The following is a 14487-nucleotide window of genomic DNA, read 5'->3' on the forward strand; positions in this document are numbered from 1 at the left end:
CCGCCCCACCACAACCACCCTGACCCTCTGGCTCTCACTGGGGCAGACGCAGCGCCGTGGGCGCCATGATTCCTGTAAGTCATTTCACCGCGCAGTTTCATCGTTTGAAAAGCTTCACTCAAGACACTTTACCTCCTAAAGAAAATCAGGCCAATAACTGTTGGAAAACACTCCACAATTTATGTAAAACTATGTAAATTTTACATTATCTTAACCTAATTAAAAGCATTACATACATGCTACACACCATGCCTAGCAACTTTGAACTCCATCAGATCTCATGGTGACAGTGACAATGTGTCGAGGTCAGAAGCAGACATTCCAACAGTTACGAGCAGACACTTCAGTTCTAGCGCACTTTAGAACAGACATGCTTAACATCTGTCTCGTGAACTTCTTTCAGTAAACAGCACCATCTTTTAACTCTCTGATGCCTGCTTGGAAAACAGGTAGTAGGGTATTTGTAGGAGCCAGGTGTTTCCTCGCTTGTAAAATCATTTGGTCTGACCACTTCCTGATTTAACAGATTAGGACACTTCATCAAACAATCACATTTAGTCTTACTGCCTATTTTTTGTTTGATGCTCAGAGACCTTAGAAGCAGGCAACAGCCACCAGAGACCAAAAGACCGTTAGACAGCGTGTGGGCTTAAGCCAGGGGCGCCTGACGCTCCTCCGCCCTCAAAGCTCGCTGGCCTCTCTCACGCTGCCTTCTTTGTCGGCAGGAGGAAACGATGTCACTCAGGTGGCATTTCCTCCTCCTGAACAGATACTCAGGACTTGGGTTTGTGCGACAGTTACTGAATGTGCACACCTGTAGCACCGTCTAACAAGCGCCCTGTGCCCCGCTCTCTGCTCTCGGGGTACAGAGCCCGGAGCGAGGCGCGGTTGGTGTCAGCCCTCGGGGGTATTCCCTGAGGGGGCTCGAGGCAGCGGACCTTCAAGCACTGAGATCACAGGTTTAATCCAGAAAGAAGAACATGCCAATGTGAAGGGGCAGATTATGGAATTAAGTGTAAAACAAAAACCAACATGCTGAGCGACATTTTCTTTCAATACAAATACTGTTAGAACGTATGCTGTGGGAACAAAGACGCTCCTTTTTCTTTACAGAAGGTGTTATTTTAAATACACACTCATTGGAAAAGACCCTGATGCTGGGAGGGTTTGGGGGCAGGAGGAGAAGGGGACGACAGAGGATGAAATGGCTGGATGGCATCACCGACTCGATGGACATGAGTCTGGGTGAACTCCAGGAGTTGGTGATGGACAGGGAAGCCTGCGTGCTGCAGTTCATGGTGTCACAAAGAGCTGGACACGACTGATCGACTGAACTCAACTGAACTAGTTAGTGTTACTTAAAAGTGAGGCCACCTGATAGCTCAGAGACAGGGAAGGCCTGTGGTCACCAAGATGCCTAACTTTGCGACTGCGGTCTGCTCCCTGAAGTGAAGCAGACTAGGATGGGGAGGTGGCTGCCAGGGAGGACTCGATCTTTAACACGGCTTCCTGTGCGTGTCCACCAGGCAGGGGGCTGGTCCAAAACCCGAGTTTACTCGGTGGCCGGACGGCCAGAAAGAACAGCGGTAGGAGACTGTCTTCCAGCTCTGTGTCCCCCAGCCCCCAGCCGGACACTGTGAACCGGGTGGCCTCTGGGCACCAGGGCCTGGGGGCCCACAGGGGTGCAGATGCCACCTCCCAGGAGGAGGGCTGCCAGCAGGGTAACAGAGCAGGAGGCCAGGGAGGGGTCCTCGACGGATAGGGAGCCAGTTACCCACCCACAGTACCAACAAGGGACTGACAGGTATACCCAGAGGTGTGGATGCCTCAGATGGTGGGCAGTGAGGCTGACAATAATACACGGTCTTCTTTGGAGAAGTCACATATTAATATTTATGAAGTTGCAAAGCTTTAACATGGAAACCAAAAAAAAAAAAATCCTTATTTCAGGAAAAGCAGTATTTCTCCCTCCTGCTCAGATATCATTTTGTAGGCGTGAAATATATTCAATATATTGCATTGAGTTGTATTAAAACTGCAGGGGGGGAATTTTTTTAGCAATAGGAAAACTTATTACACTTTTAAAGAGCACATACTTAGGTCCATGCACGTTGCAAGAAACCCCAGGCCCCTGGAGAGCAAGCTGTGCGGCCTGTCCCCTCACCCGCCTCCACCCAGGACCCAGAGAGGCCGCTCTCCAGGAGGCGCTGAACACACATCCGAGGGCACGGTACACACACATCAGACGTGGCTTCATGGCATTGTAAGAATTTCGTGCCACACAATCTGTCTAATCAGCTGAGGGGGTAACCTTTCTCTCATTTTCCGTTATGTGTGTACACATCCATTCTACAAGTGGACGAATTTGGTGGATGTTGGAACTGTCAATGATTACAAAGCAGCAACAAAATCTCTGCTATCACAACTACAGTTATAGGGCAAGCAACAAATTCAAAACAGAAGCTTCAAAGTCACAGACCCTGTAGACTCTGTCCTTTACGACTGAAGGTGTGAACAGGGTGGACATGAATACAGTTACCACTGATAACAAGGGTCCCAGCACGCCTCGGCAGACACAGTCACTACTCTGAGCCACACGAAATAACGGCTAATCGGCTTTTTTTACTAATCAGTTGCAGTGACAATTCTTTCATGGGTTTATATTCTGTGGTTAATCATTTATTTAGAGTTTTATTACACATGTGATACAACAGAAAAAAATAACTCCCATCAGTCATATCATATTTTTAAACTGGTAAAAACAAAATATAATTTCAAAGGGCTATTATGAGAGGTGAACATGATAATACTCTTCACTCATTAAATAAAACATAGAAGTGGTATTTTAATGTCAATGTAATTAAGAATCAAACTGAAGAAGCTGTTCATAAACATGAAAAATAAAGAAGCAAAATTTGATTACTGGCTAACTGAAATAAACCTAGAAATACAGTCTAGAACACACGGCTTTATAGAAATTAGCATGTACTGTTAATTGTCTCGTTTGCTATATAAGTGGCTTATAGTTTCCCACAAAACATATTACCTTTTTTTCAAAGGTGCGTTTTAAGTGACTTCTCTCCATTTGAAACTTATTTTCTTGATCCTGTGAATAATAAATATTTATCTTTATTATACTTAAAATATCTTCTAGGGTCAATAAAATTAGTAATCTAATGAAACAAGTCAATCTCTTTGATGACAAACTTATTTGAGTTTTGCCAATAAGTGAGCCCTACCTGTCCAGTTTTCTAAAGCACAAACAGAGACATGAATAGCTTTCTGTTGGAGGCCATAAAATGTCCATTAACTGAAGATGTTACTACTCTCAAAAGCACTTATGTTACAGTGAGAGAGACACTTTCTGATCCTCAGAATTAGGAGACCACTTAAAAATGATCGGATGAATCAATGTGAAAATAATGTGTTGTATCACAAATCAGGGTTTGGTACTTTTTGACCAGAAGAGAGAGAGGGTCTGAAAGGAGGGAAAGAGGGAATTCGCTGGCTGGGTGGTGGTTGGGACGCCGTGCTTCCCGTGCAGGTGGCATGGGGTCCGCCTCTGGTCAGGGAACCGGGATCCTGCACCCACGGGCGCAGCCAAAACCAGACAATGCTCGAGCCAGAGGCGTGGAAGAGAAACAGGGAGAGAGAGAGACTACCGGGAATGGCAGGCGGTAATGGAAAGAGGAGGCCACTCTGAAACAAGTGTATTTAAACAAGGTTCATTCTTCAAACTAATCGCATAAGAGTAGGTTGTCCAAATTAAAACTGCTCTTCCTAACTCATCACATGAGCATTTACTTTTGCTAAAATAAATAAGATGAGAAATGATAAGTGCAATAAAAGAATCAGAAATGGTTGCCTGCATTTCTGAGCTTTTTAACTGACACTCACTTATACATATACACCCAGAAAAGGACAGGTGACTTTCAGCCATTGTTCTGTTTAAAAGCACAGGACTCACCTTGAGCTGCTGCTTTCGCTGAAGTTCTGATTCCTGTAATTGCTGCTTTAATTGACAGACGTTCTGTTCTAGCTCTTTAATCGTACCAGATGCCTAAAGAGATTTTAGGAAAATAATAAAAAATGAAATTTTGATTTTTCTATCATCCTACAAACTTCCAGTTGAATAAATTTCCCCTTTTTCTTCCTGAAGTTTCAGTTAGAATTAAACTTGTCTATAAATATGAAATTTACAAAAATTTAAGTTAAAAAATCCTTTAAGTGAAAATATAAATTAAATTCATAGTATTTAAAGTTATAAAAATATAATACTGATATAAAAAGAATAGGTAAACAGAAAACTTTTTAAACGTTCATTTAAAAACCAAATTCACTGGAATAGTTATTAGGTTGGTACAAAAGTAACTGCAGTTTCTGCACTGGTGTAATTTGTCATTTGATATTGGAACACATTCTAAATAAATGTGATGGTTATGTTATATACATCATTTTAATGCACTTTTTCATTTGATGATTTTTTTTTGCTAATGACATTACTTGCTGTTTATTTTATATTCATTTTAAACTACAGAAAAGATGTTAGACAAAAAGCAAATTTGAATGATTTTCTTATTTGAGTTCAAAATGAGTCGTAAAGCAGCAGAGACAACTCGCACCATCAACACCACATTTGGCCCAGGAGCTGCTGAAAGGCGTACAGTGCAGCGGCGGCTCAGGAAATCTCACAAAGGGAACAAGAGTCGTGAAGATTAGAGAGCACAGTGGCCGGTCATCGGACGTTGACAACGACAATGGAGAGCCATCATCGAAGCTGATCCTCTTACAACTGCTCAAGAAGCTGCCAAAGAATTCAAGGCCGATCATTCTTTGGTCATTGGCATTTGAAACAAACTGGAAAGGTGGAAAAGCTCGGTAAGTGGGTCCCCCGTGAGCTGACCACAAGTCAAAACGGTCATGGTTCTGAAGTGTCTTCTCTTATTCTATGCAACAATGAACCATTTCTCAGTCAGATTGTGATGTGTGATTAAAAGTGGATTTTAATACAACTGGCAATGACCAGCTCAGTGGCTGGACAGAGGAGAAGCTCCGAAGCACTTCCCACAGCCAAACTTGCACTAAAACCAGTCATGCTTGGTGGCCTGCTGCCGGTTTCATCCACTACAGCTTCCTGAATCCCCGAGGAACATTACATCTGAGAAATATGCCCAGCAAGTTGATGAGATGCCCCCCAAATTGCAATGCCTGCAGCCAGCATTGGTCAGAAAGGGCCCAATTCTCCACGACAATGCCTGGCTCCACATCACACGACCACTGCTTCAGAAGTTGACAGCACCTGCCTCATCTGCCGTTTTCACCTCACCTCTCGCCAGCCGACTGCCACCTCCGCAAGCATCTTCACAACTTTCTGCAAGGAAAATGCTTCCACAACCAGCAGGAGGCAGAAAATCTAAGAGTTCATCAAATCCCAAAGCATTGATTTTTATGCTTTGATTTTAAAGTTTTTATGCTTTGATTTTAGAGATTTTAAGCATTGATTTTAATAAGAGTAAACAAACTTATTTCTCAATGGGAAAAATGTGTTGATTGTAGTGGTTTATGGGCTTCCCTGGTGGCTCAAAGGTTGAAGCATCTGCCTGCAATGCAGGAGACCTGGGTTCGATCCTTGGGTCGGAAAGATCCCCTGGAGAAGGCAATGGCAGCCCACTCCAGTATTCTTGCCTGGAGAATCCCATGGATGGAGGAGCCTGGTGGGCTATACAGTCCATGGGGTCGCAAAGAGTCTGACACGACTGAGCGACTTCACTTCACTTTTTGTTCCTATTTTGGTCTATAAAGATGTGTTTGAGCCTCGTTATAATGATTTAAAATTCAGTCTGAAACCATGATTATGTTTGCACCAACCTAATAATTCTTGAAATATCAAGTAATTGACCACTTTAGCACTGCAGCTATAGGATCTTCTCTTCATAAATTTCAATTATCTGACACAAAACAGGGTGTGTAGGTTTCTATACGTGTGTGAGTGCAAGAAAACTAACATATAACCAAGATCCAAAATATTAATAATAATAATTACTATTGTTATATTCAAAATATTAACTCTATACATTATTAACAATACCATTGATTAATTAATTAATTATTAACATAACAATGTATGGAGTTATTTGAGTTACTCAAATAATAATGTACTGCTGCTGCTGCTGCTGCTGAGTCACTTCAGTCGTGTCCGACGCTGTGCGACCCCACAGACGGCAGCCCACCAGGCTCCTCCGTCCCTGGGATTCTCCAGGCAAGAACACTGGAGTGGGTTGCCATTTCCTTCTCCAATGCATGGAAGTGAAAAGTGAAAGGGAAGTCGCTCAGTCGTTGTCGACTCCTAGCGACCCCATGGACTGCAGCCCACCAGGCTCCCCCGTCCCTGGGATTCTCCAGGCGAGAGCACTGGAGTGGGTGCCATCGCCTTCTCTGAATAATGTACAGAGTTACTCAAAAATGTTATTAAAACAACTGAACTCTAGTAATTAGTTTAATTAAAAGGGTTGATTTACAGCAGATTTTAATGTATTAAGGATTTGTGTTGTGCTCTACATTAGACAGTCATCATTAAATTAAGCAAAGGAGACTCATTTACACGCCAGACAGTAAGCTTCCACAGGGCACTTCTGGTTCTGTGCTGAGTGCAGGGAGTGACGGCTCTGGCTGGCTATAGCTACCCGCTCCTACAGTACCTGAGAGGCAGAAAGCGCGTGTTCTTTTCTCAGAAGGTTGACGTCAGCATCATACTTGGTTTGTAACAGTTTCAGGTTTTGCTCATAATCACTGATGAGATGGTCTTTCTCTTTATGCAGTGTGTTGCGCCTGAAAGCAACCAGAGAATAAAATACACTTCCAGTGTATTTATAGTCAACCTCTAAAATGGAATTTTTTAGCCAGTCAAATCCAAATGCGTTATCTTTCAATACATCAAATAAGTAAGCACATTTTTATCGAGTGTTCTTAAACAGTATGCTTCTTACGTTCAATGGTACTTAAAAAATTTAACAAACAGCAGCATTAGACTGGAAACCTCCCCAGGTTAAATGCACAAGGTTTTAATTTTACTGGATAACTTACAGAGTTAATGTCAGTTTTTTATAGCCACACCTGAGAGCTGTCTGACCTCAGACAATACCTTGCCTTTACTTCTTGTAATTCATTACATGTTATCTGGTAACATCTCTCCAGTTCCAGTTTTTCTTGAATTAATTTCTGTTTCTGTAAATTACTGTTCTCCGCTTCTCCAGTCAGCTGCTGGACACGGGACTCCAGTTCTTTGATCATCTGGTTCTAAAAGAATGGTTCATTGTTAAGAAAGCCTCTGACTTTATAACAATTCTGCATCATTAAGTAACCCGAAAAAAATGCAAGGGATTAGAGATAAGAATACAAAAAAAAAAAGGTACTATAAACCATACTAATAAAAACCAAACTAACCTCTAAATTAACTGTCTATTATTAAAAAAAAAAAAGAAAGGAGCACTTTCTACGTGTTTGCACACTTTCAGCCTCTTACTCGTTCAATGAGTGGGAATTCGTTCACTGAAACAGCACCATTCTGATCCGGGGATATAAGCTTAAGTGCATGCATGCTAAGTTGCTTCACTCGTATCCAATTATTTGCAATGCTATGGACCACAGCCCGCCGGGCTCCTCTGTCCATGGGATTCTCTAGCCAAGATTACTGGAGTGGGCTGCCACTTCCTTTTCCAGGGGTCTTCCTGACTCAGGGATTCAACCCACATCTCTTACGTCTACCGTGCAGGCAAGAGGGTTCTTTACCACGAGCATGACCCAGGAAGCTCACCACTGACCCTGCTGCTGCTGAGTCGCCCCAGTCATGTCCAACCCTGCGACCCCACCGACAGCAGCCCGCCAGGCTCCCCCGTCCCTGGGATTCCCCAGGCAAGAACACTGGAGTGGGTTGCCATTTCCTTCTCCAATGCATGAAAGTGAAAAGTGAAAGGGAAGTCGCTCAGTCATTAGCACCCTCCCAAAAAAGTCTGATAAAATATGTACAAGAGCTACATGTGGTAAATTACAAACCTCTGATGAAAGAATGAGGAAAATCAAAGAACTAGATAAATGGAGAGACAGCCCATGTTCATGGATAGGAAGACTCAGTAATACAGTGTTGGTTATTTGCAACTTGATCCATGGATTTAATGCAACATCAATTAAAATCCCAGAAAATTATTTTATGGAAATGAATAAACTTCTCTTAAAGTTTACATGGAAAGACAAAAGGCACAAAATACCCAATGAAAAACTGAAAGAGAAGAACCAAGTTGGAAGACTGACACTATAAGACACAGTCATCAAAGCACTGTGGCCTGTCGAAGGGAAAGACAACCAGATCAACGGAATGGAACAGAGAGGCCAGAAAGAGCCCCCCATAAACACAGCCTGATTTCCGGCAAAGGGACAAAAGCAGCGCAACGGAGAAAAGGCCGTGTCTTCACCACGTGGTCCTGGAACAACTGGACAACCGACGCAAAAAAGCAAAGGAATCTAGACACATACCTTACAGACTCCCTCAGAAGAGATCACAGACCCAAATGCAAAATGCAAAACCACAAAAATCCTAGGAAATCACACAGGGAAAACCTAAATTATCTTAAGTTTGGCAAGACTTTTTAGATACAATATCCAGGCACAATGCATTAAAGAAATAATTGACAAACTGGACTTTATTACGATTAAAATTTTCTATTCCACAAAAGACAGTATGTATTAAGAGAATCAGAACATAAGCCACAGATGGGGAAACAGTATTTGCAAAAGACACATCTGATGAAGGACTGTTATCCAAAATATACAAAGAACTCTTATAACTCAACAATAATAAAATAAAAACCTAATTTAAAAATGGGTTAAAGACTTAGACACCCTACCAGAGAAGATGAACAGCTGATGCATAAGCGTAGGAGAGGCTGTCATACCATGCGTCACCATGTATCATGGAAATGCAGATTGAAACACCAATGAGACTGCACCGATCAGAACAATGACAGCAAACGCTGAGGAGGGTTTGGAGCAGCAGGAACTCCACTAACTACCGGCAGGAACACAAAGTAGCACATCCAGCCTGGAAGGCAGTTTGGCAGGTTCTTAGAAAACACACTCTTTTCATCCAGTCCAGGAATCATGCTGCTTGGTATTTGCCCAAATGAGTTAAAATTTTGTGTCCATGTGAAAACCTGCACACAGATGTTTACAGTAGCTTTGTATTCACAACTGGCAAAAAGCAATGAAGACACCCTTCGGGAGGTGAATGGATAAACTGGAGTGCGTGTAGAGGATGGGACGGTATTCAGCACTGAGGGGGAATGAGCTCTCAGACCATGAAGAGGCGCAGAGGAGACCTACGTGCATGCTAATAAGCGGAAGAAACCCGCTGGGAAGGCCTACATACCGCACGGCTCCCGTGACACGCTTTTCGGGAGACAACTGCCGGGGGCTGGGCGAGGGGAAAGACGAGTAGGTGGAGACGGGATTTTCAGGGCAGTGGAAATACTACTACGTCTGATACCAGAACGTTAGGGCAGTCTGTGCCACTGTGCCCTTGCCCAAGGCCACAGAACATATGACACCGAGACTCAACTCTGACCTAAGAGATGGACTCTGGGAGAGGGCGCACTCTGGTGGGGGTGTCCGTGGTGGTGGGCTCTGCCTGGCAGCAGAAGGGACAGGGCTCGTGGGAATCTCCCTTCCCCCTCAATTCTACTGTGAATAAAACAGCTCTAAAAATACTAAGTCTACAGAAAACAGGCCCTAGAACCGTTCCCTTTTCCACATGATTCGACTCATTTTCTCAGGCTCAAACTGATTTTGGAAATAAATTTTCTGTATAATGTCCATCCTAATTCCAACATGCTGCTACTGCTAAGTCGCTTCAGTCATGTCCAACTCTGTGCGACCCCATAGACGGCAGCCCACCAGGCTCCCCCGTCCCTGGGATTCCCCAGGCAAGAACACGAGTGGGTTGCCAATTCCAACATACAAAGATCAAATTGTCAAAGACTGACTTACCCTGAGAGTCCCTTAGCAATTAATTCAAATAATCTATATCTTTAGCACAGTCGATGGATAATAAATAAATAGACCAAAATGGGCCAAAACAAGCGGGTTGGCACTGTCTGTGAAGGCCAGCACGAGGTCAGGGAGCCCCGGGGCTGTGCCAAGCAGAACAGTCGCCAAGGGGAGACAAGCACCGGAGGCGAGGAGACGACTCAGGGTGGAGACACGGGGGCGGGGGGGGGGCAGCCAGTTGAACCGGAAAGCCCAGGAAAGAGGGACGAGAGAAACAGCAGGAGCAAAGGAACGAAGGATAAGCAGGTTCAACACGAAGACAGGACGGTTCCGACACGAAGCCCCCACACTGAACGCCTGCGTAACACCTGGTTGGGGAAGCTTGCTTGGTTTCTGGTGCAATTCAGTTCAGTTCAGTCGCTCAGTCGTGTCCGACTCTTTGCGACCCCGTGAATCGCAGCACGCCAGGCCTCCCTGTCCATCACCAACTCCCAGAGTTCACGCAGATTCACGTCCATCGAGTCAGGTGTCTGGTGCAAGGGTGCTATTAAAGACGTCCCTACTGTACAGCCAAGTGTCACGCGAACTGGAAACATGGCTTCTGAATTAAGATCTGCATTACTGAACAGATACTTCTACCTACGCTGGTACAAACTCTCTGATTCAAGAAGCAAAATGTATGGTCACACTTATTCACTTGACTATTTGCATTTACTCTATTTATTTTTAAAAGCATTTTCTTAACAATCAGACAAAATAAAGCAAACGAAGTATCAATAAACAAAAAGAAAGTTAACACTTATGTCAGGGGAAACCCTACAGACGTACATGAAATACCTTAACAACATGTGGCCAAAATAACCGTTTTTTTTTAATGAATACAAAGATCTGAGGGGACACAAGGGTGGAAACCTCAAAACGGGGCCCAAAGTCGCGTAGATAAAAGACGCTGATGTCGAGCCACAGTTTTCAGGCTGTAACAAACAGGGGGGAAGGGGGATTCCAGGCTTTTTAACTACAGAATCAGAGAGGAACAGACAGATTACCTTGGGCACAAAGAATCGCCTCCCACACTGTGGCCTCAGAGGGGGCGCTCGGAACACGAGGCTGGAGTTTGTGAACGGACACGGCTTGTAGACAGAAGTTACAGTGGGCATTAGGGTAGCAATTCAAGGTCTCGGTCGCGGGGAAGCAAGACAGCCTGCACATGTGGGACACGGACCAAGAGGAGAGCGGGGGGGAGCCACCAGCAGGCGGCCGGAAGGACCCGGAATGAGGCAACAAGGGCCTGAGCCGTAGCTGTGGAGACAGAAGGGGCGCGGCAGCTCCAAGCAGACTCGCGCAGAGGCAAGCAGAGCGCCTGAGCAGAGCACCGCGCGCAGGGAACGCCGGGCAGCAGGGGCCGTGCGTCTTCCAGGGCCCGAGGCGGACGCTCCGCGAGCAGCGGCACACTGGGAATTCAGCGGGAGGCTGGGCAAGGGTGTTATTTCATGAGGAAATGCCGACATTGTTTTCAGCAACTTAAGTACTAGGAAATTATAGAATATCTGGTGGGCTTTCAGTTATATAACCGACAGGTAGAATAAGAAATGTTAGAATTTTACATACAAACTTTGTGTGAAACCCTCCAGGAGTCAAAAATTAGAAAGGATTCAGTTCAGTTCAGTCACTCAGTCGTGTCCGACTCTTTGCGACCCCATGAATCGCAGCACGCCAGGCCTCCCTGTCCATCACCAACTCCCGGAGTTCACTCAGACTCAAGTCCATCGAGTCGGTGATGCCATCCAGCCATCCCATCCTCGGTCGTCCCCTTCTCCTCCTGCCCCAGATCCCTCCCAGCATCAGAGTCTTTTCCAATGAGTCAACTCTTCACATGAGGTGGCCAAAGGACTGGAGCTTCAGCTGTAGCATCATTCCTTCCAAAGAAATCCCAGGGCTGATATCCTTCAGAATGGACTGGTTGGATCTCCTTGCAGTCCAAGGGACTCTCAAGGGTCTTCTCCAACACCACAGTTCAAAAGCATCAATTCTTCGGCACTCAGCCTTTTCACAGTCCAACTCTCACATCCATACATGACTACAGGAAAAACCATAGCCTTGACTAGACGGACCTTAGCCGGCAAAGTAAAGTCTCTGCTTTTGAATATACTATCTAGGTTGGTCATAACTTTCCTTCCAAGGAGTAAGCATCTTTTAATTTCATGGCTGCAATCACCATCTGCAGTGATTTTGGAGCCAAAAAATAAAGTCTGACACTGTTTCCACTGTTTCCCCATCTATTTCCCATGAAGTGATGGGACTGGATGCCATGATCTTCGTTTTCTGAATGTTTAGCTTTAGGCCAACTTTTTCACTCTCCACTTTCACTTTCATCAAGAGGCTTTTTAGCTCCTCTTCACTTTCTGCCATAAGGGTGGTGTCATCTGCATATCTGAGGTGATTGATATTTCTCCCGGCAATCTTGATTCCAGCTTGTGTTTCTTCCAGGCCAGCGTTTCTCATTAGTAATCAGCAACTATTTACAGAGTCCAAAGTTCAACTCCCATGGCAAAAGGAACAACATATTTTATTTCAAAAAAATTCTTCTTGAAACGTATATACAAAATGCACAAATCTTAAACATATGTTCTGATAACTTGTCACTTGGAAATAGCCATGAACCAGTGCTGGTGATGTTTCAGTCACTAAGTCACGTCCAACCCTTGCGACCCTACAGAGTGTAGCCTGCCAGGTCCGTGGGATTTCCCAGGCAAGAACACTGGAGTGGGCTGCCATGTCCTTCTCCAGGGGACCTTCTGCACCCAGGGATCAAACGTGTATCTCCTGCACTGCAAGCGGGTTCTTCACCACTGAGCCACCGGGGAAGCCACGCCGCGAGCCAGGACAGGACACAAGTGCGGGGCTGCTCGGGTGCCGCGCTGCTCGTCCTCCACAGAAAGGTAACCACAGGGCTGCTCCCACAGGGGCTGCTCCGATGCCACGCTGCTCATCCTCCACAAAAAGGTAACCACAGGGACTGCTCCCACAGGGGCTGCTCGGGTGCCGCACTGCTCATCCTCTGCAGAAAGGTAACCACTATTCTGATGTCTATCACAAAAAAAAAAGCTTTGTCTTTTGCTGAACTTTCTGTAAATAAATTCAGAGAGTATGTACCCTTTCGGGTCAGGCACATCACGTCTGTGAGAGTTGTCATCCGTGACACGGGGTATAGCAGTCTTTCAGTGGTATATTCAGTATTCCATTGTGGAATACTCTAAAATAATTGATCCATTTCACTGACTGACTGTTGTTTTCAGTGTTCGGTTATTAATAATAATGCTGCTATGAACATTTTCACACATGTTTTACGGTGCACGTATTCACCCATTTCTTTTGGTTGGACATTCTGTAGTGAAAATGCTGAGTCACAGGTGATTTGAAAACTATGATCAGGCAAAAACTTGAAAGTGAACATTTGTAACAGCAAACGTTTATAGCTGCCAAAAGCAGATGCGACCAAGATGTCCTTTGACAGATACATGGATAAACAGTGCTAATCCATATAACTGAATATTATTCAGCAATAGAAAGAAATGAGCTATAAAGCCATAAAAAGAGATGAAGAAACCATATGTGTATAATTTTTAATGAAAGAAACCAGTCTGAAAATGCTACATACTGTATGATTCCAATTATATGGCATTTTGGAAGAGAAACTATGCAAAAAACTACGTTTTACAGACAGTCAAGGCGATCGGTGGCTGCCAGAGATCCGGGGAGGCGGGCAAGGGGACCAGGGTGGGGCACGAGAGAGGTCAGGACAGCGGAAATGCTGCGCGTGAGACCATGACGGCATATGCGTGGGGATGCATCTGTCAAAACCCATGGAATCCCAAAGCACAAAGGGTGAGCTTTATGCAAACTTACAAAACCAATTTAGTAGTTCGGGGATCCCAGGAAGAAGTACAGGCTGTGAAAAGAATCTCGTTATATCACAAATATGTAAAAAACCTCCTTGAAGGGGTGGCAAGAAATGTGAGGACCTGAGCGAGTCTGGAACTCACGGCACCTGAGGCCAGAGGCAACAAGGGCCGCGCGTGCACCCCATTCTGGTCAGCAGGTGTGGTCCTGTGGGGACACGGATCAACAGTCCTGCTTACACCCACGCCTGTGGACCGAGACTGAACAGGCAGAGAGGGAGTGGAGGAAGGCGGAGGCCACGCTCCCAGAGCCAGGCTGGGAACTTACGGGAGAGCGGAGGCCAGGCTCCCAGCGCCAGACTGGGGACTTACAGGCGAGAGGAGAGGGCCAGGCTCTCACCACCAGACTGGGGATTTACGGACAAGTGGAGGCCACGCTCCCAGCGCCAGACTGGGGACTTACGGGCGAGCAGAGAGGGCCAGGCTCCCAGCGCCAGCCTGGGGATTTATGGGCGAGGGGAGGCCAGACTAACCCACGTGGTGAAGGGTT

The 14487-nt window shown here is 45.2% G+C and overlaps 1 protein-coding gene across 1 annotated transcript in view; it reads right to left on the reverse strand.

Annotated features, from left to right (window-relative positions):
- The window catches only part of CEP112 (centrosomal protein 112), a 312648-nt gene that overhangs the window by 233370 nt on the left and 64791 nt on the right, over positions 1–14487 (reverse strand). The window contains exons 13-16 of the mRNA XM_068977099.1: positions 7142–7296; positions 6699–6828; positions 3968–4060; positions 3047–3106 (exon numbers count right to left, since the gene is read on the reverse strand). Of these exons, the coding sequence (XP_068833200.1) occupies positions 3047–3106; positions 3968–4060; positions 6699–6828; positions 7142–7296 (438 nt within the window). The remainder of the gene's footprint in view (positions 1–3046; positions 3107–3967; positions 4061–6698; positions 6829–7141; positions 7297–14487) is intronic.

This window comes from Capricornis sumatraensis, chromosome 8 (genome assembly GCF_032405125.1).
Source record: "Capricornis sumatraensis isolate serow.1 chromosome 8, serow.2, whole genome shotgun sequence".
NCBI classification, from domain to species: Eukaryota; Metazoa; Chordata; class Mammalia; order Artiodactyla; family Bovidae; genus Capricornis; species Capricornis sumatraensis.